The following is a 25,379-nucleotide window of genomic DNA, read 5'->3' as shown; positions in this document are numbered from 1 at the left end:
TGAGGCACCATTGCTCTTATGCACAAGTGTAAAGAGAAAATATGTCCCTAAAGATGAAAAATGTAATCTCGATTTGGGAAATTTCTTGTGAAAACATAACTTTACTCATGTAGACGAATTGTTTTGGTGATGGAAATTGGTTTACTCAAGGTATTAGGCTCACAAAAGCATTGAAAAATATGAATAAAGTTACAGATACATGGAAATAAATGTCTAATACCAAATTTTGTTGCCCGTCACTACTTTCATCAAAATGAGAGAGGGACTGAGATAAAATGGGACTGAGGAGTAACTTCATATTACAGATCAAGATTCATAGGGTGTGCAAATGAAAAATGAAAAAGTTTTTGTTTTCAAACAAAATATTTACAATATATTTGAAAATATGTTCGATAGAAAAAACTTTTCCCAATGTTTACACAATGTGCATGTTTCAGTTTTGTTTTTTCAAGAACAGTTTTCAGAACAAAAACAACATATGTACTCTGTGTACGTGTATACTATGTAAAACTGAACAGCTGCCGTCTCCTCTGCTCTCTCCGTGTTGTTCTCTTGCAGTACACAACAAGAAATCACTGAGTTTTAAGTTTTTTTTAGCCGGGTAGTGTTTTGTCTATCTTAGTGAAAACCAGTGTGTTTTCGCAGCATAGATGGGTGGGTAGGTCCTTAGGGATTTCCTGAGTGTTCATTTGGTAAGTTTCACACGACATTTCTAATAAAGTACTTCATTCAACACTCACTAGATTCAGTACTACATTCATTTTCATAAGAAGCTACAAGTGTGTATGATCGCCATACTTCCCAACAATTTGGTGGCATCTCTGCACGTCAAACTGTCAACTTCATCTCCATGTTTGCTTTTTGCAACCAGTGAGCAGAATTATTCTGGAATATTATTCATATTTGCACCTAATACAAATCTGTTAGCGGCTGTCAATCACAAGGTAACCCCGCCCCAAAGCATACTTATGCTATGTTCTATTTAACTCTAAATGGACCATAATGTACTAGAAGACTAAAGCGATTAATACATGAACTTTACAATGTTTACTGAGGAAGTAAATCAAGAGAGAAGTAGAGTCATTTTCTCAAATACTTCTATACAACCAGAGGACTCGCCCCCTGCTCGACAGTAGAAATAATGACACTTCCGCAATTTTTAGACACTTCCGCATCATCTTCAATCTTTTGTGACCAGGTGTTGCTGCCCGACACAACACCGACTGCATAGCTTTTTGCTGCCGGTGTAGTAACCCAATCACAGGCCGCATTAAATCAAAGAAAGCTTGCAGTGATTGGCTGCAAGCAAAACCAAACAAATAGTAATTTTTCTAGATCTGGGCACAAAAATAATTGAATTGCAGGTATCATTTGGCTGGAGACGTATTAATACTACTTAGTGCTGCATGTCAGAATCATAATAATTTTTGCATTATCACTGACGGGGGTGCTATTTCTTTTCATTGCGTTGTGGCAATTTTTAAATGTGCTAAAAGTGTATGAATCTCATACTGAGGATGTGGACATTTAAAATGATGAATATAATGTACTATGTAGAAAATAGTGAATCATTCTCGACCCATCCTAAGGGCTATACTGGCAGCTCTGGCTGTACACAGGGACAGCATTGCATTGCCTTGGGCTAATGTCAGCATGCTAACACGCTCACAATGACAAAGAAAACCGACGAAAATTCAGGGGGATCACTGAAGCGATAGCAGTTCATCCTGCGGGAACCCTAAGGTTCTATGGCGATCCATCTGACGGCGGTCGGGATAAACCATCATCTAATTTTATGTGATCTAATAATACTGTGGTCTGACGAATGGCACGGGCCGAGGAGACGGGCTCAGAACACTGAGGAAGGGCTCTGCCAGGAGAAAATGAAATCCTGTGACTGTGAGCAAGAAGTCATTGATGGAGAGGTCGTCTCCTGAGGACAAACAGCTCTGATTGGGCGAATGCTTGCGTGTGAGAGGGAGGGAGATGCTGTAAACACTGAAAACATTCCATCGGAGTAGTGGGAGACCTCTCGTATGACTTCCCTTCAGGGGCTGGGACCTCACTCTTACATAATCCTGAGAACACGGTATGCACGGAGGAGGAACACAACCAAGATGGAGTTGAGGCCCGAGGCCACGTTACGTTTCCGTTCCAATGATTTTTTCCCCCTACACTCGGTAATGAAACAGGATGCGGCGTCATGCTTCTCATGTGGGGAATGAATAAACATTGATTCGTTATCAGGGACTGTAAACGTGCGAGTGGATCACAAACCGGCTCAAGGGATGTCGGGGGTGAGTCCACGCTAGGGTTTTTATATCAAACTAACATCTGTGTGGGCCATCGTGGCTCAGTAGTAGAGAAGGATCAACGCAATCAGAGGATTGGTGGTTCGATCCCCGGCTCAAATAGCCCAAATCAATGTGTCTTTGGGCAAGACACTTAACTCCAAATTCATTCATACACCATTCCAGAATGTGTGGTAATGTTAATTGGTTACTTGACCATTGAATGGCAGCTACAATCAGTGGGTGAATGACGACATGAAGTGCTTTGAGTCCATTCCTTTAACACTGAAACAGGACAAACAGAGACAGAGCTCCGACCTGTCATGAAACAGTAGAGAGAGAAACAAGAGATCTGCAGAGTGAGCAAGAGACTGTAACCTTATTCAAATGAACACATGACTCAAACATAGATGTCCCATTTCCGTCATGGTTTCCACATGGTTTCCCCACTGTTTCCATTACCTCATCTTGTTGTGTCCTCTTCTTTGGTTTAATTGCCCTGACTGCAGAATAAACCCAACCAGCTGTTTATCGCTGCAGCTCCTTATGTTCTCATCCTCATGATTCATTTTCTTTGATGATTTTCTGTAAAGTCTGTGAAAATAATGGCTAAGTTTGGATGTAAACTCAATTTATGACAACAATAATAAGTCAGATTGTATAGAAGTCTATGGAAAATGACTCTACTGCTTTCTTGACTTATTCCCGCAGTAAACATTGTAAACATGTGTTTATGTCTCAATCTCTTTAGTCTTTTTCAATACATCATAATGTTCATTAGGTAAATTATGATTTATGTAGAGTCAAATAGACCATAAATCGGGGTGTGATTTAGGGCGGGGCTACCTTGTGATTGACAGTGCCACAACCACACAGGTAATCCAAGATGGCAACAGTCAGAATACCGAACTTGAGAAATAACTGATAAAAACTACAATAAAAAGCCTAAATTGTATTAAACTAGAATTAGAAATAACACAAACGACTGGCAGCTACAGTACTGGCAGCTTCCATCCACAGCGTATTGAATCCATATTGTCAGTATTGGCCTTTAAAGACTCGGGGCAGCAGGCCTCCTGCTCATGTTGCATGACTCTCATGACTAACATGTGGATCGGTGAGAAAGGTTGCGAAAGAGTGAGAGTGAATAAGAGAGAGAACAGAAATAGACATCTGCAGCGCTGATCTTCACAGAAGCTTAATATCAATCCTACACCTGCTGCAAACAAATCAAGTGCTTGTTTCCATCAGTTGGAAGTATGGGGGCGTTGGAGCTTCACCATATGAGGGAATCCTGAACGGTGGGAGGGAGGTTGTTGATCATGCTTCTTCTGAATAGTTTTCCCAGTCTGAACTCTCACTCCAATGTAGGTGGCTTTTGCTAATCAGTTAAGGGAGGTGGCCCAGCTAGCTGATCCACATTTCACACATTCTTGTCATGGAGTAAAAAACACTGGGACTTTTATTTACAAACTTAAAGCCTCTACAAACCCACACTGGTCTTTTCAATTATTTTTGCATGATGAGCCGTCTTTTCAAGCCAGTGTGTGTGTGTGTGTGTGTGTGTGTGTGTGAGTGAGTGAGTGAGTGAGTGAGTGAGTGAGTGAGTGAGTGAGTGTGTGTATACTGGCTGAGATCTCCCCTACTCTCCTGTTGGCTTTGTTGCACTTGTACGTGTGATTTAGGTCATTTTCAGTCTGACAGAAGACATCGCCTCCTCGTTCACTTCACTTTCACTTTTGTTTCATTAAAGTTATTTTAAAAACAGAACCAGGCGGAGCTGCATTGTGCATTGCGCGATTACTCGCATGCACACAGGCATCTGTTTTAGAGACGATGAGGAAGAAAATTAAGTCGTCCAAAAGATTGACGAGTGATGTCATCACAAACGATTGTGCAGAATGGAATTGACCATCAAAGTTCCAAAATAAACCAAAGTACGAAAATAACTAACAACACCTCTTACGCTCTAGACTGTACTTAAAAAGTGGAAGTGAACTGTATTTAAGAGTGGGTGAAGTCACGGTGACGTCAGTCATTGTATGTGGACTTATATTTTGAAGCCTTGAGTTCAACAATTTGGTGGTCGCCATCTTGTTTTTTTTCCCAACCAATGACCAGAAGTTACCATATCTGAAATGGGGAGGAGGGAAGTAGAGTCGATAAGTATGCATGTAATAGTGGAAGCGACCTGTCAATCACAATAGCCCCGCCCTAAAGCATCCCTGGCTTTATGGTCTGTTTGAATCTAAATGACCATAATTTACTAAATGAACATCATGCTGTATTGAAGAAGACTTGAAACTAGAGATTGAGACATAAACTCGTGTTTACAATGTTTACTGAGGGAATAAATCAAGAGATTTTATCTAGACTTCTACACAACCAGACTTCTTTTTGTGTATGACAACTGGAAACAGCCAGAGACACAGCACAAAATAATTTGATGCATGAATAAATGATAAATGGACTTTTTTTCTATTCTTCTGACCACTGTGCCACCTGCCCGTCAGGACTCTAAGAAACATTCACACCTATTCATACGGGAACAGCCTGACAGAGCAATTTGGGGTTAAGTGTCTCGCCCGATGACACATCAACATGGACTAGCAGAGCCGGGGATTGAAGGATGACCCGCTCACCCACTGAGCCACAGTCGCCCTACATACGCTGTTGTTATAAAACAACAAAAAAGACAAATAAATAGTTCCAGCATTGTAACTTCCCAAAAACCACAAATCACTGATTCGCATTTTGGGTTCTGCTCGGATTGAAGAAACAAGAGAAAACATGTCGTATCATCGGCGTGACGTCTCTGGCTGTGGTGCTGGTTGCCAGATCCAGTCCCTGAGCCCAGGCCTCTGTACAGGCAGGATGGTACAAAGCTGGCACATCACTGTGGTGTCAAGACACGAGAAAGCCTGGCTCTTAATTATGAAATGTATTAAACTAAAACGTCCACTTTCAAAATCAAAATATGACTCAGTGGAAATGTTAAGATACTAAGTGATTATTTTTGATCGAGTTAGCTTAAATTATGTTTTATTTATTTTTGTGAACGAGAAATGTACAGGCCAGGATATTTTACAGATGGAAAAACAAACGCGTTATTGCTGATTTATCTGCAAAGAGCTAATGTAATCTGACATATCAGTGTGGACAATGTCTTGTTCAGGCTCTAGAAGTAAACCCAAATGTAGTTATTATCATGACTGGACTTAAAAAAAAACACATAGTGTCACACACTCTGTATCTGAGGATAATTCAAGACAAAACATAATAATAATGATGAGTCATGATTGTCAGATACTGAATCTAGACGTTGTCCTCTGTTGTCAAAATCCTGAGATACTGTCCAATCTTTAACTTACTTATCCCACTTAACTCTATTTAACAAACACACACAACTTCCCGTCATGAGCGTATTACGTACATTGTTCTATATATGTCCTGTATATCATGTGCAGCCTGCTCTTGCTTCCCTATATGTATTGTATAGATAGTGTAACATCTTTGTGTGCCTGAGGGCATGACTGCAGCACAGAACATGGCGTATCAACGTGTGTCGATGAACGCCCTCCATGAGGGCGAGCAGACACAAGCATGTTGATACTGGTTCAGTGTGAGCGAGGCTTCTGGGATCGCACAGAACAGAGACAGGAAGGTGGGCCGTACAAGCCGGGGCTGGATGGAGGAGTGCATGCTGACTGCACCGTGAGTAATGGGGATGGTATGGAAGGAGCTCTGGCAGGGCAAGACTGAAGCAGTCGGAACCAGCAGAGCAGAGACTATCACTCCAATGATGCTTTGGATGGGAACATTATGCTTCAAACCCTAAAGTTTCCCATCAGTACGCCCCATGTTATCTTTCTAAAATGTAATAAACAGGGGCCCAGCAGACCCCCCCCCCCCCCCCCCCCTCATGGCCTGATCTGGCCCAAGGTGGCATCTTCAGATATGCAGATAGAGAACAGTCACAAATGCAATTGAGAAAAAATGGATTTAAAAATAAAAGTAAACTGCAAAAAAATGTTTCCCAGCACACATCATTAAGCGTCATTAAGGCAGACTAACTAGTCACAACGGTTCCAGGGCCACAACACCCCATTTGGCCCTTTGCAGAACTCCCTGTGTAAGGGTTTGATGACCTAATTCCTTCAGTTGAAAATTGGCTCACATAGTGCATATGCGTATTGGCAGAGGAAAGGAATGGGCCCGAACAGATTAAATACAACCCCGAGTGACGGTCTACACATGAGTTAGTTTTGTCTAGCTGTCTGAACCCCGAAGATATACAGCGCTGCAGGAATGAGCCCTAAAACCCAGAAATGAGTCAGCATTTATCGTTGGGTGTGTTTCTGGTTAGATGCCTGAAATAAGAGCTGTGTTTACACGGTCATAAGATATTTAAATGTTTGTTTTACAATATGAAAAGCTTCAGTAGCTACGCCTCTCTTGGTGTGCAATTGGTGGGTGGGGTGGCATGAAGCAGCTGGGATGTAAATGTATGATCTCACTGCTACAGCTGGGATGGTTCTGATGGTGAGGATGATGACAATGACACACAACCTCTCTCCGCCTGCACACAGACTGGTCTTCCACAAATGATCAGTAGTTCCTACAACCAGGTCTAGAACTGAACTGCTGCGTGGTGAACGTGATGCCATCCCACATGGTAACAACTACATGGGCTCAACGTGAAGCAGACGCGGAAGTAATGTCGCGTGCTCCCTGAAGGAGCATCACCATGTCATTATGTATTGTTAATAACTCTCCAGTACTAACATAAGTATGGATTAAGATGACAGAGCTGTGCAGTTTCTAACAGCACATTCCACAGATGGGTTGTCATCTTTATTCTCATCTATGCGACAGTCAATATCAACTTTTAGAAACCGTTTAGGTTGGTTGCTTTCACCCGGAGGTAATAACGCTGTAACAACAAACGAACTTGTAATAGTTTACATTGTTTTATCGACAACAATGCCGCTTGTTAGCTTATGGACAGGGTCAATGCCATTTTCTTTCTGTGGCGTACATGACTTTTGTGGAAAATGTGCATATTCTGACCGGAGTTTGGCATCACTTCTCCTCCCGTCCTCAGCCCCGTCACGTCCCGCTGGCTCGGACCAAAGCACCGCAACGCATATCCACCATGTTAGCTCGCTACAAGCGGCTCTAATCATTACTTACCATTTATTTGTGCATTCTATCGTCAGTTCTTGAAAGGAGGCGGCAAACTGGAACTTGGACGCTTTCTTCCCAGCCCGCTGAAGCCGCTTCCACACCGAAGTCATGGTTGGGCTCGTCAAATAATTGTCCCGCGGACCGGAGGAAGCAACGTGAAGCCGAGGGGAGAGCGGACCCGCTGCCGGGACTTCACCGGAGAAACTCCACCTGCCGCGCTGACAGCTCACCGCGGGTGAGTCCCTCTGCTCACCGGCGGACACAGCCCACAAAACAAACACACGCCTCGCGAGCACGCGTCAAGCTACCCAGCAAGAAGCAAGGAAACGGAAGAGGATGACTTTCAAAATAAAGCTCCTTTTTCTATTTTATTTTTGTAATTAAAGTTGTCAAAGGTGTGTACAAAAGTCTGGATTATTTTATTTCTTTACCGGCAAAAAAAGTGGAAATGGTGTTCCAAATGCCTCAATATACACCCACAAATAACATTCTGGAAAACCAAAGCCCTTTATTCACTTATTTAGGCCAATCTTCATTTTATTGTTTAAATCAGGTGTAGCATTACTACAAGCTGCATAAATAATACTTACAATAGTTTCGGAGAAATAGATAATGCTTTAATGTACAGGGTCTGGATGAATTTTGTACTACACAGCTACATTCTGGGCCAAGCTGGCAAATAAGGGAAATCTTTATCATCACCATCGTCATCAAGATGACATATTAAACAAATATTTTTCTTCTTCCAATACAACAACTGTCTGGGATCGGTGTTGAGTTGTGAAAAAACAGATCTTACCTGAATCAGTAAAACATTAACAAGACATTAGGGAAATAAACTAATAGTCCAACTGTACAAATATTTTATCATGGTCAATGATTAAACTGGTGAATCAAGAAAATGTTGAACGTGAGCTCATTTATTTAATGTTTGTATATTTGATTTAATAACTATGATAATAAAAATGTATTTAACATTTATTGTTGTACCTGAATTGCTGGACTTCCGGTTTCTTCCTGTTTTGTGGCTGACTTCACTTCGCAGAGATGGTTAGGCGAGACATTAAACTTCGCAGTCACACCCACAATGACTTCATGTTCTGCGGGATAATTTAATAACAATAATAATGGAATGTTGTTGATTTGTGACGTTTAAGATGAAGTTCTTGAGGCATATGAATAAACACAGTTATTTAGCAATAGATATGCAACATGATACAACAGAAATTACAGCCACTGGAGACCAAATACCATAATGTTTAGTGAGGGGTTTTTTTTAGAGGTTTGAGCTGAGAGAGTTGGGGCAGTGATGTTTCATCAGAGCTAAGTTACTATTGTATACTGATGTATTTTGCTTTTATGTATTGATGAATGCAAACACATTCTCCTTGTCTGAATCCTTCTTCTGCAGAACGTACAAAGAGTTTAAGGTGTAACAGACAACGACGTAAACAGACCTGAGACGAGCCAAACAGTGATTAGTGAGTTCCCATGAAGCTGTGTTTAAGGATATGTTCAAGAACTGACTGCACAATAGAAATTACCTCTGTGTGTGTGTGTGTATGTGTGTGAGTGAAAGGAAAACTTTTCCCGTGTCATGAGTCCCCCCTCAACCCCCACCCCCCTCCCTCTACCCCCTCCACCTTAGCTGGAGGGACTTTTCCAGTTTAGCCCAAAGTCTATTTCTAATCTGACTCATAGAGCAGCTGTGAATATAATATAGCCCCTGAGTGACACACACACACACACACACACACACACACACACACACACACACACACACACACACACCCTGTTCGAACCCTGAATGATAAAAGTTAAAGATGTCTTGTCAAACGTTGATATTTGTATTTGTATCGTATAGCCCCCTCGTTGTGTTCCCAAATATAAAGTCTATTAAAAAAAATGACAATACGAGGCCTTCCTCAAATGCAAATCTTGAATATATCTTTATAGATGAGGGCAGCTTCAAAATAATAGATTACACACATCTACATGCATGGAGGAAACATTCTGTTGTTTCTACATAGTGTAATTAGTTACTGTATATTCATGCAATTTCCTAAATCTTAACACAAATTAAGGTTAACTCAGAAGGTTGAAGCACATACTGTATGTTGGGTCCAGTTTACACAGGTCACATGGTTAAATCTACGTAGCATTTTTAAAGCTTACAAATAATTTTGTAGTTTGAAATATGAAGTAACACTGATGCAGAACCTTTGGGGTCTGGGAACTTGAGAACTGGGTCAGCCTCTGAATGTGGTCTTATCTGGTTCCAAACATTCAGTACATTACAGGGAGGAACGTTTACATTGGTCTTAGTAATCATGCATCACATAAATAGGACTTTTGTTTTGGAGTTGCAAAAGGAAACTGTCTGGGGCCCCTACCTTTCTCATTACACCGCCTGATAGTATCCCTCAGTACAATGATCATTCATTTCACAGCTACAGTGGTATTCAATTACTCTGAATGACACACTGTGTGACACACCTTGTCTGGAGTCTGCAAACAAAACATGCATGAAGTACAACTCTTTATTTATTCATATATATATATATATATATATATATATATATATATATATATATAATCTAAACAGCTCCAACATGGGGACAAAGACCTGACTTTTCAGGTCTGTTTGAAAGTATCTAAACTGTATTTTCATCTACTGACTTTGAAAGAACAATGGAGAAATATGTACTCTGAATTTAGTGAGTCAGAGGCAACCACATTACCATGTTTTTGTTGGCTGAGCGTTGTAGGTTCGCTTCCAACACATACCGCTAGGTGTCATCTGCGTAATAATGAAAAAAAAAATTGGGAAACTTTCGAGATTACATTCAGCGTCGTATTATTACTTTAACGTTTAAAAATATTTTGTACTTTCTTCGGCATTTGTACATGGAAATTTATCGGTCAGAAAATGATTGTTAGGGGAAAAAACTATGGTTAAGGTAAGTTTCTAGTTAAGCAACTAAAAAACTCTAAATGTTAGGATTAAACTTTACCGTCAAAGTAAAGGTTAATCAAAAGATGAAGGTTATTTGCAGGTTTCTGGTCTCCTATATAAATGTTAGACCCTTTTAACATGAAGTTTGACATTTTAAAAACTGTAACTGTTACCGAAAACTTTAAAGGTGGACGAAGGTTTTGGAGTTGGTGTGTAAACGTGATTGACACAACACAAGGTTTTATTTATTCTCAAACAGGCACAACAAACAGACTTTGTGTGCAAAGGCCTGCAGACGTACTACTCGCCTATCCACCACCCTGACCTCCACTTCTTACACTTACATTACATAAAGGATTGTTGCAGAACTGCACACTAGATACAATTGGGCCAAATATCAAGCCTTACACATGACCAGACAGACCAGAAGAAGAACTAAACTAATATGTTGTAGTATAGTATTGATGACGTAGGTGGAAAAGATCTGACCAGATGTGCTGCTTATGAAAAACATCAGCTCCACGTTCTTGCAGTGCCACATGGTGTGATCCCAGTACATCCTGTCTCCATCTGTTGCTAAGTGATTTATCCGGCTGCTAGGCTTGTCCCTGGTGTTTCCGTTAAGATAGCTAACCTCCCTGTCAGTGTTCCTCCATCCTCCCAGTAGTTTACTCTGCAGGCACGCTGGGAAACAGCTGCTTTTGGGCCGGTACAAATAAAGAAAGAAAGAAAGAAAAAAAGAAAGAAAGAAAGAAAGAAGCAAGAGCAGAGGGGAGTCTCCACATGTGGGAATAGCATTTTTTTTAAAGTTGGTGTTTTGCCAAAGCTCTGTCATGTTGAGGTCATGTTTATCTGAAACTATTCTGGGAATTGCATTTCCTGGTTCTTGCTTCAGTGACAGCTCTTAATTTGGACATGAATGCATCGTGACAGATTCAAATGGGGATTTCCCTGCATATAGAAATCTAAGAAATCTCATGGTTAATAGACATAACACACAAAGCAGCTTTGTTTTGAGCTTGATTCTTTTTTTATCAGTTCGGAGTTTGGGGGAAGGGCCCATTATAGCAACTAAGAGGTCAAGGAATTTTTCAACAATCAATTTCCTGTCTGCAGGCCAGCCAGCAGTTGTTGTACATCCTGTTTGAAGTCCAGTGCATTGCAATGTATTGAAGTGTACATTTTAGGGAATAGGGAATGTTAAAAACCTTTCTTCCTCGGTATGGATAAACATGTTCTTGAGATGTATCAACCAATGGTGGTGTAATCAAATCCCTGCCGATGTCATGCCTCACAGCTCCATCTATGACCTTTGTAAATATAGCCCGGCTAAGCCAAACACCTGTGAGCCGTTCGTCAGAAGCACACAGACGGCGACAGGCAGCAAGAGCATGCGCCGCAATATGAATAAGGTCACAGAACATTGTGCCGCCCCAGCGGCCATGTGGCAACAGTCTACGGCAGTCACATGTATGACCTTTGAGTAGACGCTACACACCATAATATACGTGTTATCAAAAATATATAAATATGTTTTCCTGATTTCAAAATGAGATAAAAAATAACATCCTCCGCTATGTTCACAGATACTTAACTGTGGTTAAAATAGACACAATGAAGCGCTGGTCGGTTGACGGTGTTGTGATAGGTATTTGCAAGGATGTTTGGGGGGATTGGACGGGTGTTCTTGGCAGCTACTACAGCAGGGGTGTCAAACATTGGCTCGCAGGCCGGATCCGGCCCCGAGAGCGTCCAGTCCGGCCCACCAGGGTGTCCAGTCCAACGGAAGAAAAAAAAATATATATATAATTTTTTTTCAGATCAAAATCAGCAAAACTGGGATTTGAACCTCTAATCCTTTGCTTGCTTAAAAATGGATCATGTCATAAAAGTGGCGTCACAAAAGCATCACAAAGCGAGGGAATCTGCAGCGGAGAGCCCAGACAGATAAACCGTGGGCTAATGTCTGAATTTTTGGTCTTTATGTTTGAAGTTATTTGTTGACAGACCTTAAATAGGGTTCATCATCCAAAAACCTTCACCAATGATTTAAACATAGAGAAATATTGTCGTTATTTATGCGTTATTATGCTGTGATTTTACTGGTCCAGCCCACTTAAGATCAAAATGGGCAGCACGTGACCCCTTCACTAAAATGAGTTTGACACCCCTGTACTTCAGCATTTCTTGCTTAGCGTGTCTGTGGGTGTTTGCAATGGGGCTTCAGATGGTTGGTAGCGTGTTGGTGACGTTGTGAACAGTTTTACACACGTCCTTTACATAAGAATTGAACGTGAAATTCTTTACTTTATTAAGTTTAGGCAACAAAACTACTTGGTTAGGTCCAGGAAAAGATGTTTTTAGGTCAAATAAGTATTTAAGTAAGTCGCATAACTTAAGTTACGTACGCAAATTAACCTAAAATAAGTCAACATGTTGACTTTGGTTTCTCTAATAATAATGGGTAAAGGTTCTGTGTTTGTTTGAACCATCCACCCCAACTTCTTTATCGCACTTTATATACGCCAGCTGACTTCCTCTTGCTCCCGTCATAATTACTACGGCCCAACAATTTAGAAACTGGGTTGATCCAGCTCACTAGATGAAAACAACCCACTAAGCCGATAGTAGGTAGGGTAAGGCCGTACCACCTCAAATCTATGCTCCCAATGACAACTTATAACGGCTCTTTAATCAGTTGGTAACATTTGAGCTGCTCAGTTATACATTAAACAATATTTGTATCTTGATTATTTATATCTAGTTTAAACTAGACTCACTGCTGTTAATCTAAACTAATCCGTTTTTCTTTTTTTATTGGCTGCTTTTGAAGAACATCATTTGTGTCGAGGACTCATAAATAATGTGAATCCATTGTCTGTGAACACATATAGTAGATAAGAAACACCATTAGCTTTTTTTGAACGATGTAGTACAGAATTTGCTTTGTTCATGCTGCCACCTTCAACCAAAATCTATCTTTTTAGCGGCTTAAGGCTCCACATTGTTCACCTGCTACTGGATAGGTAGAGTCTGAAAGCTGCTGCTGGAAACCATGCAAACAGAAAGTCAGGTCGAGATCCATTAACACCAAAACCAAAACAAGCTAGAAAAAGCTAAACCATTCCGTTACCATACTTATAGTCATCTTACACAGCTAGTAATGGTCGTTCCCCTAAAAATATTGTTTAGCGCAGCTTTAAAGTTAGCAGTAGTGGTAGTGTTAGCATTAGCTGCAGGTTAACAGATATCCTGTTGTGGTTAGCTTCCCTTGGGGTGGCATGGTGTTCATGGTTGTGTCTCAGAGGCAACAGTTGTCCGCGGTATTTGACACGGTGTTTGACCCACGTCTGAGGAGGCTCATGAATCTGGTGACTGGCCATCACATGGCTGTCATGACCATCAGGCATCTGTGTCCCTGCCTCAGCACAGCGCTACCGACTGTTGACTGGAGGAAGAGGACAAAGAAGGCACTCAAGAGTGACTCAGCTGAAAAAGCAACACCAACAAAACTACTGATAGCTCCCATTTTCTGCTTCATGACTGAAATAACTTCAATTCTTTATTAAATGTCCCATTGCTTAGCTGGTTTGTTGGTTTTACTTCAGGTTTTTTCAAGCTGTAACTGACAAGTGTGTGGTTCTGGCCACGTGTAGTCTAGCTGGATGAAGATGAGCACGGAGAAACCGTGAGCCTAGCTTTATCAGAAGTGAAAGAAATAGCTCCAAAGGGTGATCTGAGTCTTCATTCCTCTGCTGCTGCCTATAGTCTAAGCTAGAGTTTCCTCAACACATCTCATTTGATTGTGGGTCAGACATTAGCAAACTTCCCAAAATTGTGTAGCAAATGGCAGCAATGTATGTATCCACTGCGAGTGCGTTAATGTGAGGGAGGAACTACAATACATTTCCCAGTTTTCATGCGGGAGAAGTAGACCTGAACAGAGCCTTGACCTCAACCCCATGCAACACCTTTGGGATGACCCGAACAGCCAATTACAAGCTCTTTATTGGTGTTGCTAATTTAACAGCAGACATGTCAGACACAGTCAGGTCATTTGAACACTTTGAGTGGGCTACAATAAGAACATTTCACATTCACTGAATAATTACAACAATAATCACGTTGATTAAAACAATGTCTTCACACAAGATGCAGAATTACATATAACTAGGAAATATCATGCATCTCAGTCCTAAAAGCTAAATGTTTTGCCCTTGACAAGAAGGTGAATTTACAAGATTGATGACTGCATACATGAGTATAAGTGAGAGAGTGTGTGTGTGTACGTGCGCGCGCGTGTGTGTGTGCGTTTGTGTGTATTAGGGAGGGGCGAGGGCTGGCAGTGCTGGGCACAAGCTCACGGTGGCTCCATCCCACAGCCCTCTGTGCCTTGTACAAACACACCATAGTAGGAGAAGGGAACACACAACAGGCCTGTTACGGCTCTTAGTAAAGCAGTCTGCACCTTCAGCGAGACGGTTCATTAAAAGTACCCTTCACTCCCAAATGTGCAGTACCAAACACGGCACAGGAGCTGTGGAGGAGAGTATGCTCCTTGGTGTTTCCTTTAAGCCTGCCTCCTAGCTACGCTGTCCTAGCCACGCTGAGGAAGAATAATAACTCTGGATTTGTCTTTTAGTGCATTTTACAAATTTTAGGACCTAATGATTTAAAGGAAAACTTCTCTCCCACCCAGCTGTGGACCGCTGATGTGCATTTTGACTAAGAAGAAGAATGGTGTCATGGGTGAACTCTCTCTTGTTCTCTACTTTATCAACTCTGTGATTAGTGTGGTACTCTCAAAGAATAAATCAGCTGTATTACAACATGAAGCATGGGTACACTCAGCATTATATTACATTACAATTAGCTGCCGCTTTTATCCAAAGAAACTTACATTTTTGCTCTAAACACCGTAGACACAGCAACAGGGAGCAATAAGGATCTTGCTCAAGGACACAACGACATGGACTAGTGGAACCGGGGTTCAAACCACCGATCCTCACTACTGAGCCACAGTCGCCCCCCTGCGCTCACAACATTGACTGCTGAGGTCTCCATCTGTTGATACCATGAAGTCTGACGGGGCATTTAACGGGGCGGTCAGAAAACCACAACGCAATCCAACAATCCAACGGTTTATTCAGATTAGATAAGACACTTTATTTGGAGGTCAAACTGAAGTCAACACACCCTGACTGTTTGATGTAAAGTTATCGAGTTGCATCATGGCAAGTAGAAGATCCAGCATCTGAAACTAGAAGGACACAAGGTGAGCGCAGACCTCCGCCAAGGCCAATTCCATAAGTTACAAAAATAATGGGTGTATCCAATATGTGATTTTGGATTCAGTCTGTAAATCAGCCCATGCGTCGGTCTCCACACCAACCTGCAGCTGTGAGCAGCGACACCTTGTGGTCACTTGTTGTACCTGCTACCTGCTCATGTGAGAGAGGGATGTACCGTGAAGAATTCCCGCAGTGCTGGTGCACACACATCTGGGTATCTGGAACATCTGGGTAATAAAACCACACAGTCAGGTTTTGTGTGTCTTTTCGGCCGAGATCAGAAAATATGCGATTCAACAAGCCGTTCAGGATCAACTTTGAAAGCATATAATATATAAATGTTGTCAGCTTGTTCTACTGCGCCCATGTGGCCAGAAACAATCACTAAACGCAGCTGACATCCAGCAAGTAGTGTAAAGAAAACAAAAAATGGAAACACTTGACTTACACAATGGTCACAAGTCAGAAGCTGCTGAGCGGACGGGCTGGTGTCCAGCCGTGGAGGTCAGTTGGATTCGTGGGTTGAAGTTCTGGCTCTGTGTGCGACCGTCAGCTCTCGTGGAGTGGAGTAGACGGTGCAGATGCACTGGGAGTACTGAGGCTCCTCCTGACAGTGTTCTTCACTCAGGGTCAGTTCATTGAGGTGGACGCCTTCCAGCTCTGCGTACTGCGGACCAGAGAAGAGCCTCAGCACCGCACAGACCCGGGGAACCTGCAGGACAGTATCCTTAAAGGTAATGATGCCCACCAGGCCCACCAGCAGGTAACCTGTGGAGAGACGGAATTTGAAATTGTATGCCCTTCCTGTCAACATGCAAATACGCTGCCCGGCCCAAAAAAAAGTCCCGACCAAAAGAAACCAAAAGAAAGGACACACACTAATATTTGGTTGCACCGCCTTTAGCTTTGATTACGACACACATTCACTGTGGCATTGTTTTGATAAGCTTCTGCAATGTCACAAGATTTATTTCCATCCAGTGTTGCATTAATTTCTCAGCAAGATCTTGTAGTGATGATGGTAGAGTCTGACCGCTACGTAAAGCTTCTCCAGCACATCTCAAAGATTCTCAATGGGGTTAAGGTCTGGACTCCATGTGTGAAAATGATGTCTCATGCTCCATGAACCACTCTTTCACAATTTGAGCCCGATGAATCCTGGCATTGTCATCTTGGAATAAGCCCGTGCCATCAGGGAAGAAAAAATCCATTGATGGAATAACCCGGTCATTGCTGAAACTGGTCGTTGCTGAACCTAGACCTGAGCAACTGCAGCAACCCCAGATCATAGCACTGCCCCCACAGGCTAGTACAAGAGGCAGTAGTAGTTAAATCCAGGCGGTGACTTTTTTTTTTTAGCCAGGCATTGTTTGTGTGTGTGTTTGGGTTTGTGTGTGTGTGTGTGTGTGTGTGTGTGTATAAATATTGACTTAAAAGAGTGATCTCATGTAATTCATTCCATGAATGGTGACGTTTCCTTTGTTACAATCTTTCATACATTGTCGTCATGTCCAATAACTGACATTAAAGGGTTTTAGTGCTGATCTTTTCTTAAAGCTGCATCAATGTTTTTTTGGCCACTTGGTGGCAAAACTCAGACATGAAGGGGTTTGTGTCGACCTTATATATATTCACTTTTCCTGAAGTTCTGGTTTTCGTCTCCACCCCCTCTCTTTCTTATGAAAGGACATCTGCACTTACACGTGGTGAGGAGCTGGAGTGTTTCCTTGGCCGCCGGGCCCCAGTTCCTCCCCAGAGAGTCTCCTCCCTGGCCGACGGTGCTCAGGACCACAAAGCAGAAGAACAGAGCATCCAGGAAGCTCCAGTCGGGCTCCAGGGCAGACACCAGGAGGGCCGGGAGGAGGAACAGGAAGGAGAGGACGAGCACGGAGAGGCAGCCGGCGTGGACAGAGGCGGCCCGGGTGTAGGGCAAACCCCAGTAAGTGTGCAGGTGGAGGACGGGAGCGTGGGTGACTGCGGGGAGGAGGTGGTTGGAGAGGAGGGTGAGGAGGAACAGGGTGAGGGGGATCCCCAGGGCGCTGTAGAAGATACAGAAGAGCTTGGCCTCATCTGACTTGGGGGTGTAAGAGTCGGAACCTGAGGAGAAATACAAACCACTTTGACCACTTTAAAGTCAAAATCACAATGATGCTGTCGGGGACACAACATGGAGCGATGAGAACAGAATTAATCAACAGAAAAACATTGCAGCCCCTGTTTTTAAATCTCGACAGATTCCTTGAGAGCATCTTACCCATGGTGGTCAGTGTGACGATGACGAAGTAGAGCGATGACGTGAAGTCGTAGCGTCTCTCGTTGCCGTCGGCCTTCAGAACCGCCACGTCGCTCTGGTGAGCAGCGAGCGCTTCCCCCAGCAAAGCGCTCAGCCGGCGCTCCCGGACGCAGGGGTTGTCCCGCAGGAAGGAGCGACGCAGCTCCTCCACCTCGGCCCTCAGCTCCGTCTCCACAGGCTTCTCCAGGGCCGTGAACACCAGGGCTGCCAGCAGAATGAAGAGCAGGTAGCCCAGAACCAGGCCGGCATACGCGTTGACCCGGCAGAACCGTCCCAGCGAAGACGCGAGCCGGGCCATTGTTGGGTTTCTCTGCAGACTGCAACCAGACACTGGAAGCTAAGTTAGGCGTTAAATATTTAGAAGGTAGCGTGCCGCGGGTCACCGTGGATGGATTACTGAACGAGTCAACTGAGCGAAAGGCCAAGGGGCCTAAAGAATCACAAAATGTCCCTCAAAGAGAACCGTACGAACCAAGAGACTCTAAACGACCCAAAGAAGAACAAAACCACGACAAAAGAGGCAAAATAACTCTAAAGAGACACATCATGACTATGAGGCAAACCAATCAGACACAAAATTACTAGTGACACCGAAGGAACTAGAAAGAGACTCAAACACTAGAGAGACTCAAAGAGACTACAAAGAGATTCAAAAAGACTACTAAGAGACTCAAAATGACGAGAAAGAGACTCAAAGAGACCACAAAGAGACTCGAAACAACTACATAGAACCTAAAAAAATAAAGAGACTACAAAGGCACTTCAAATGACTACAGAAAACAAACAAAAAAGCAACTACAAAGAGACACAAACAGACTACATAAATAAAAAACAAAGAGACACAAAGCAGCAACAAAGAGTCTTGCTCCTGAGTCGGGAGGCGGTCAGACTCTTTGTCCCGCCCATGCAGTCACACGTCCATTGAAAAGGGAGCGATCAGTTCAAAACGTTTGTAAATAATACAGACCAGCGGAAGGATGAAAGAGAGGTTTCAAAAATCCAACAGAAAAGGTTTTATTCAGTGAAAAATAGCAGCTTTGTACAAAACGTGGCCTAAATACTGTCCACTGCTTCTCAGCAGGTATTCAGTCGCAGTGCTTCAGACACAAATCACCACTTGTCCCGTCCCTCCATACCGTCTCCCCTCCTGGTCCGTCCCGTGTGGGAACCGGTTCCTGCCTCCAGTCCGAGCTCCGGGTTCAGCAGGAGGGCGAGACTGCATCACTGAAAATACTACAAGCCCTTAACCTGTCGTACTCTGAGGAGCATGTGCTCAAATGACTAGTTGACTAATTAGTTAACCAATAAACAAAATCATACAAATAAAACAAAATTTTGATAAACTTTTGATGAATTGCGTCCAGCTTCTCAAATATGAGGATTTTCTGCTTTCCAGCACACAAGACGAAATGCTCAGTATTGTACTGCGTTTTCATTGTCGTGGTCGACACCTTTATGATACTAGTTATGTCACTATAGTAGTGTGTACCACCCCTTTTGTTAAATCAGTGAATTACTGACCAAATGTCGTTTTCCATATTTCTAAAACAGAATCCTTGCAATATGAAAATATCACGAAAGACTGATTACTGGCAGCTTTAGTAATATCACTATGTAGTTATAAAAATATGATTATGGGCGTGTAGAAGTGTACAGCAGCCAGTCTGCTGTCGCAGTTCGTTTCTGAGAGCGTCTTCTTTAGAGCGGCAGATGAAGGGAGTAATGGCAACACGCCCAGCGGCGCACAGGTTTGCCCACCCTGCCGATCACGGGCAGCTTGTGGGCGTAGGCGCGTGGCGGGACGGCAGGAATGGGCGGAGTTGGGGCAAATGTGGTCTGGAAGGGCCGACGCCCTTGACAATTGCGACCCATTTGCCGCCCGCCGATGAGGAAGGAGAACACAGGAAGTCCCGTCTGAGGGGAGGTAAAGCGGGCTTTGGGGAAAACGTCACGAGACGGGGCGGCTGTCCGCTGGCCCGGACGTGACGAGGAAGATCTGGAGCGCTGCATGGAGGAGGAGGAGGAGGAAGAGGAGCGAGCAAGGGGCCTGAAGAGAAAAGAAAAGTCGGGATTGTTCAGTACTTTGTCAACCCCAAACAATTTCCAAGTGGCCACTCCCCTGCACATCCCTTCATACCTCATATTTAAAAACACTTGACCTCTGGGAGGTAGTGACCTTCACATAACACTTACATCCCACCTTAACATACTGCTATCTGTTGATTGTGCACTTTATTTTAACTTTAATTTCATTCTACTGTAGATTTAATTGCGAATATTCATGGACCCGTTATTGCACTCGGTTTATTGTTAAATGTTTATTGTCAAAATGTCAAACGTATGCACCTTCCGCCAGGACAAACTTCTTGAACGTGAAAGCATACATGGCAATAAATGGTTCTGATTCTGATCGTGCAAACAACCCAATGGTTTAGTCTTTAAAAGAATTTGCTTTACCTTCCCGGTCCGGTAGCTGCCAGGCTGGGGGGTGGCGGGTCCGTGCGAGGACTCCCATCTTGCCTGGGGCTGATGTTGAGGTTGGCGGTCAGCTGGGGCATCTTCCGGGCGGTGTCGGGGTTGGAGGCGGGGCCACAGGGTTCCTTCCTGGCATCACCGAGCTGCGATGCGGGGCAGGGAGGGTAGCTGCCGAACCCCGGGCCCGTGCTAAACCGGACCGCCAGGCTGTCCCCGAAGAAGGAGTAGAGCTCACAGTACATGGCGGGCAGAGGGACCGGGGTCCACTCCTCCCAGGGACAGCCGGCCCCGCCGGCCTGAAGGTGGCTGGCGATGCCCAGGGCGGCCTCCGATTGAGGCTCTGGGGGCGGACTGAGGCCGGGGGAGCTCACCCTGTAACCCACAGCACCTGCAGCAGAGCCTCCGTCTGCTGGCTCAGACTGAGACAGGGCCTTCATCTTCAGCAGGCGCTCCACTGCCACCTGCAGGACAGAGAGGATAACTCATTCAACAGATCATCATGTCCAGCAGCGTGATGTTATGTGCTGACAGTCTCTGTCAGCTCCCAGAATATTGTGCTCTTGACTGTGACGACGATGAGTATTGACTGAGAGACATTGCTGTCGCTTTGCCGACTAGGCGACTTTCGCCAGATTGAGTCACTTTTGGAAGCTTGCGCTGCTCGCTGCTTTCACTGGAAAAGAGTCGGCGACACCTTTAGGTTGGACCAGCAGGAGAGTAAACGAGTGGACATGGATGATAAAGGAGCGGGACAGGGGTTCGCCTCAAAGAGATGGAGAGTGACAGTTTTGTTTTCAGGAAATGGTGCTGGAGATAAAAAGTAACAATATCAGTCAAGACACAAAAGAGGACTGCGGTACGGACCAGGATGGCTCCGTAGACCTTGTGTCCGTCTGCTTTGACCTGCGCGTTGGACACGGAGTAGTCGTCCAACACGGCCTGAAGGTTGGCCCAGTAGGCAGGGAGGTGAGGAAACAGCACCCTCTCTACAGCCTGCACGCACACACACACAGACACACACACACACACACACACACACACACACACGCACACACGCAAACATATGATTGTCAGACAGCTTATTGAGGAGATGACAGTATATGAGAGCTCAGATTTACAGAAGCAGTGAACACACCTTCCAGCCCAGAGCGTGGAGCCCCACCACAGCGCCATAGTGGGAGCAGAGGGGTCTCACCGGGTCGGACAAGACCTTTTGGAGAGACAGCAGGATCTGGTGGTAGAGGCCGCTCACGAGATCCCCGTGAGTCCTGGAGAGAAAAAGCACCTAACAATAACCAAACGTACGCTGAGACTCACATGAATGATTGTCATCATTTGGCCAGAAAATTGTCGGATTAAAAGATGCATTGTAAATGCTATTTGAATTCAAAGAGTTTCGTCGTGAGTATAATAACCCCTGCAGACACTTCTATGGCTCGTCGCTCACCAGAAGATGTGGCTAAGTAGCAGGGCCGCGTAATCCCGGAGGGTCCAGTGGTCGTTCAGCGGGTTGATGGAGGCGGCCAGCGGCTCCAGGATGCAGTACATGACACTGGAGACCAGGCTGCGCACGTACGAGCCCAGGTACAGGTATGGGTTCTGGACCAGACTTTTCACCATGTGAAGAAGCCTGTTGAGCTGCTCCAGATCATGGCTGACCGACTTCACCTGCACAGACACACAATCAACATTTCTCACAGAGCCGTTTGTTTACTTTGTATTCTTAATAATATCTTTGGATTTGTGTGAAAGAAAAACATTCACAAGACGTGATTGTGGGACAAACCTACCCCGCTGATGACATAAACAAAGTACGGCAGGAGGGCAGCGATCTTGGAGTTGGACTGGAGGTCTAACAGAGCCACCTGCAACACGCAGAAAAAGTAGAATAAAAAAAAGAGGAGGAGGAAAGTGTCAGAACGGACCCCACACCGCAGCCCGACCGGACCGTCCGTCTTCCCGGGTTCCGCAGCAGCTTTACCTTCATGAGGTGGGGGTCCTCGCCCAGAATGGCCCGGGTGATCTGCTGGTAGTACTTCAGCAGGTCGTCCGACAGAGACTGCACCGCTGTGGGAACTGGGAGAGTGCAACAGTGAGGGATGAACACTGCACGCCTCCATAAAACGGACACACGCAGGAAATTTGACTTTAGACCCAATGAGGATGAATAATAAGCTCAACCTGAGATGTTGTTTCTGTGCCTTAAAAGCACACATTTCAGGGCTACCGGTAGAAAATATGCCAAGAAGGATGCCTCCTTTGATCTGTCTAGAACCTTGGGCATTAATATGGTGGAGTTCTACATGCATGTTAAGTGAAATTAATTAAATACACTCATCATCAAAAGGTTTAACTGTGCTGCAATTCGTGTGAGCCTGCACCATGCAATTCCATTCCCAAGTAAAGTATCGCTTTCTCTTCCGAGTCATTTCCTTGATCTTGAACAAAGGAGCACCCCGCTGACCATCACGTGACAGAGTCTCACCTGTCCCCTGGGGTTCCAGGTTGCCTTTTCCATCCAGGTAGGACACGTTTACTGACAGGAGCAGAAACCAGTAAACGACCATTAGTAAAAGATACTCATAAAAAAATACAAAAAGAGTTTTCAGCATCGCGGTTACTTGTGAGAACGGTTGCTGGTGCTGCGGTGACTCATACCTCGCACCATGGTCTCAGCACAGCCCTTGGGGATGTTGGTGGCCAGGGCCAACTCCACCAGGTTGATGTCCCGGTCCTCGATGAAGAAAAGCTCTCCTTCCTTCACAGGACGGAACGGGAGAGCATCCTGGGCCCCGTAGCCACATACGGCCTGAAGAACACACAGAGATAAAGCAGCTGAAGGCGAGCACACACACGCGCACACACACACACACACACACACACACACACACACACACACACACAGTTGATAGTCTCACCTCCACGTTGCTCCAGCGCAGAGCTCTGTTGAAGTCCTCCACTGTCAGCTTCCTCCTCTTGGCATGTCTCATGAACTGAGAGCTGCTCTGTGTGAGTCCACACAACACAGTTATGTTACAACCACGTGATAGATGTGTGTGTCCTATTGTAAATGCTGATTAAGCTCATAAAGATAGCCTGTACAATACATGGAAGGACTGCTTCATACTCAAAAGACAGATGCGGGGTGTCCCACTGACCTGCGTAGCCTCCCTGAGCCGGTAGCACACGTCCTCGGCCAGCAGAGCCGCCACATCGTCGCCCAGCTCCGCGCCTGCACTCTCGGCCATCAGTTTGACTGACTCCCGGGAAACCTCGGCGAAACGGCGCTCCTCCCGGTCCACCATGCTGGCAGAGCGACGAGCACCGTGCCTCACGCGTCTTCTTGCAAGGTATTGACTTTTGCTCTATCCAGTAAACAGTGACAATGAGACATTTTAATTTACCACCTTTTCCAAGAGGAACTTGAAGTGTCCTCATGCTAACGTCACGAACATGGGTTCCGTCTATCAGCTGGAACACACAACTCAAAAGTGATTATTATGATACTAGTATTTAATTTATAGTGACGCAAAGACGACTACCACTTTTGCTGTATACAAGTATGTTTCTGCATTATCTAATTTAACGCTGGATAGTAAAATAGTGTGAAGCAACCAAGTAACGTGAACAGCCTGAGCCATTACGTTACCGGCTGTAGCCAGCTGCCATCACATGAAGATGCTACTAGCTTAAGACGAGAAAAAATATCATGCAAATCGTCAAGTATTTAAAGTAGACCTCACCTTCCAGCTAGAACGGCTGGTGGTCGACTATCGCAGCCAGGAGGAAAGTTTGCATCGGAGACGCTCTCAACACTGGGCGCCCAATAACAGTGTCAAGATAACGAGACTAATACTTCCGTTACTCCCTTCAAAATAAGGCGACATTGAAGAGCAAATTCTGTCTATTTCTTAGAGTATGACGCTTTTCTGATTGAATTAAATTTATTATGGCAATATGTGGAGTGGTAAAATTATATTGTTTTCAAACCGTTAAACTTAATCCAAGTGAACAAATTTGACTAAACGCACAACATCGGGTCTAATTCTTGCCAATTTGACTGGAATACATATATTTTGTCATTTCCGCATACTAGTGATGCGCCCAGCGCTAAAGGCCAGTGATTGGTCTATTGATTTGAGACTGCTAATATACTTAGTCCCGCCTTTTCCGGTGTCTACACAGACTGCTGACCTTATAGTGGGGAATGTTTTGAGTCTGATTACACTAAAACGAGGAAAAAGTGAAATGCCAGAAATTGTTGCCAACAGTTAAAGTTTACCTACTTTAACATCCTGGGTCAGAGGTTGTGCGTCATAACAAAATGTCTTGATGCCCTGGTTTGAGGTTCTGCTGCTGTATACAACTATGTGCATATTTTCTCCATTCCGTATGCTAATAAAGTGGTGATTTGAATTGACTATATTTTCATGCTTATCACAAGTCTCACATTCTTACAGCCGACTGGGAAGGTCATTTCTCTATGACTTAGGCTTTGCACACTGAAGGGTCAGGTTTAAACCGGAAACTGTCTAAAATACATTTTGCTGAAGCATTAAGAACTCCTGTCATTGAACCCGTTCTGTAGCATGAGCTCAGTGTTTTGTACCCACTACACATTTCTACTGGATACACTTTAACAAGACCCAGATGCACAAGCAAAACTTACAAGGTCCAGCTAGGAACTACTAATGGAAAAACTAACGACTGCCATCACGGCAAGGTTAGAAATTAAAATTAGTTTATTCATGATTCTGAGGTCAGACATTTCATTGACTCAGTTCATTAAGTATTTACAACAGTTAAAAAAAAGTAATTACACTCATAGCAGTAACCATAGTGATTCCAGACCTATTCAAAACTATACCAGACCACATCATCTGTAA

At 44.1% G+C, this 25,379-nt stretch overlaps 3 protein-coding genes across 3 annotated transcripts in view; all 3 read right to left on the bottom strand.

Moving 5' to 3' along the window:
• The window catches only part of ehbp1l1a (EH domain binding protein 1-like 1a), a 36,228-nt gene extending 28,507 nt beyond the window's left edge, over positions 1-7,721 (bottom strand). The window contains exon 1 of the mRNA XM_068588124.1: positions 7,485-7,721. Within this exon, the coding sequence (XP_068444225.1) occupies positions 7,485-7,588 (104 nt within the window). The 5' untranslated portion in view covers positions 7,589-7,721. The remainder of the gene's footprint in view (positions 1-7,484) is intronic.
• An 8,509-nt stretch (positions 7,722-16,230) lies between these two features.
• kcnk7 (potassium channel, subfamily K, member 7) lies at positions 16,231-18,316 on the bottom strand. Its single transcript, XM_068588336.1, has 3 exons — positions 17,980-18,316; positions 17,427-17,822; positions 16,231-16,493 (listed from the first exon to the last, which is right to left on the bottom strand). The coding sequence occupies exons 1-3, from the start codon at positions 18,314-18,316 to the stop codon at positions 16,231-16,233; spliced, it is 996 nt and encodes a 331-aa protein (XP_068444437.1).
• A 700-nt stretch (positions 18,317-19,016) lies between these two features.
• taf6l (TAF6-like RNA polymerase II, p300/CBP-associated factor (PCAF)-associated factor) lies at positions 19,017-24,404 on the bottom strand. The gene is made up of 12 exons (XM_068587174.1): positions 24,237-24,404; positions 23,652-23,858; positions 23,412-23,498; positions 23,152-23,302; positions 22,979-23,029; positions 22,475-22,569; positions 22,284-22,358; positions 21,941-22,161; positions 21,629-21,761; positions 21,358-21,486; positions 20,476-20,954; positions 19,017-20,065 (listed from the first exon to the last, which is right to left on the bottom strand). Exons 2-12 carry the CDS (start codon positions 23,796-23,798, stop codon positions 19,717-19,719), a joined length of 1,917 nt encoding a protein of 638 aa, XP_068443275.1. The 5' UTR covers positions 23,799-23,858; positions 24,237-24,404; the 3' UTR covers positions 19,017-19,716.
• Positions 24,405-25,379: the final 975 nt, after the last annotated feature.

The sequence above is a fragment of the Clinocottus analis genome, unplaced genomic scaffold (genome assembly GCF_023055335.1).
Source record: "Clinocottus analis isolate CAN_PGR_092001 unplaced genomic scaffold, fCliAna1.0.p SCAF_21, whole genome shotgun sequence".
Taxonomy (NCBI): domain Eukaryota; kingdom Metazoa; phylum Chordata; class Actinopteri; order Perciformes; family Cottidae; genus Clinocottus; species Clinocottus analis.
The sequence above is the reverse complement of the archived record's forward strand: the minus strand, read 5'-3'. Positions and strand labels throughout refer to the sequence as shown.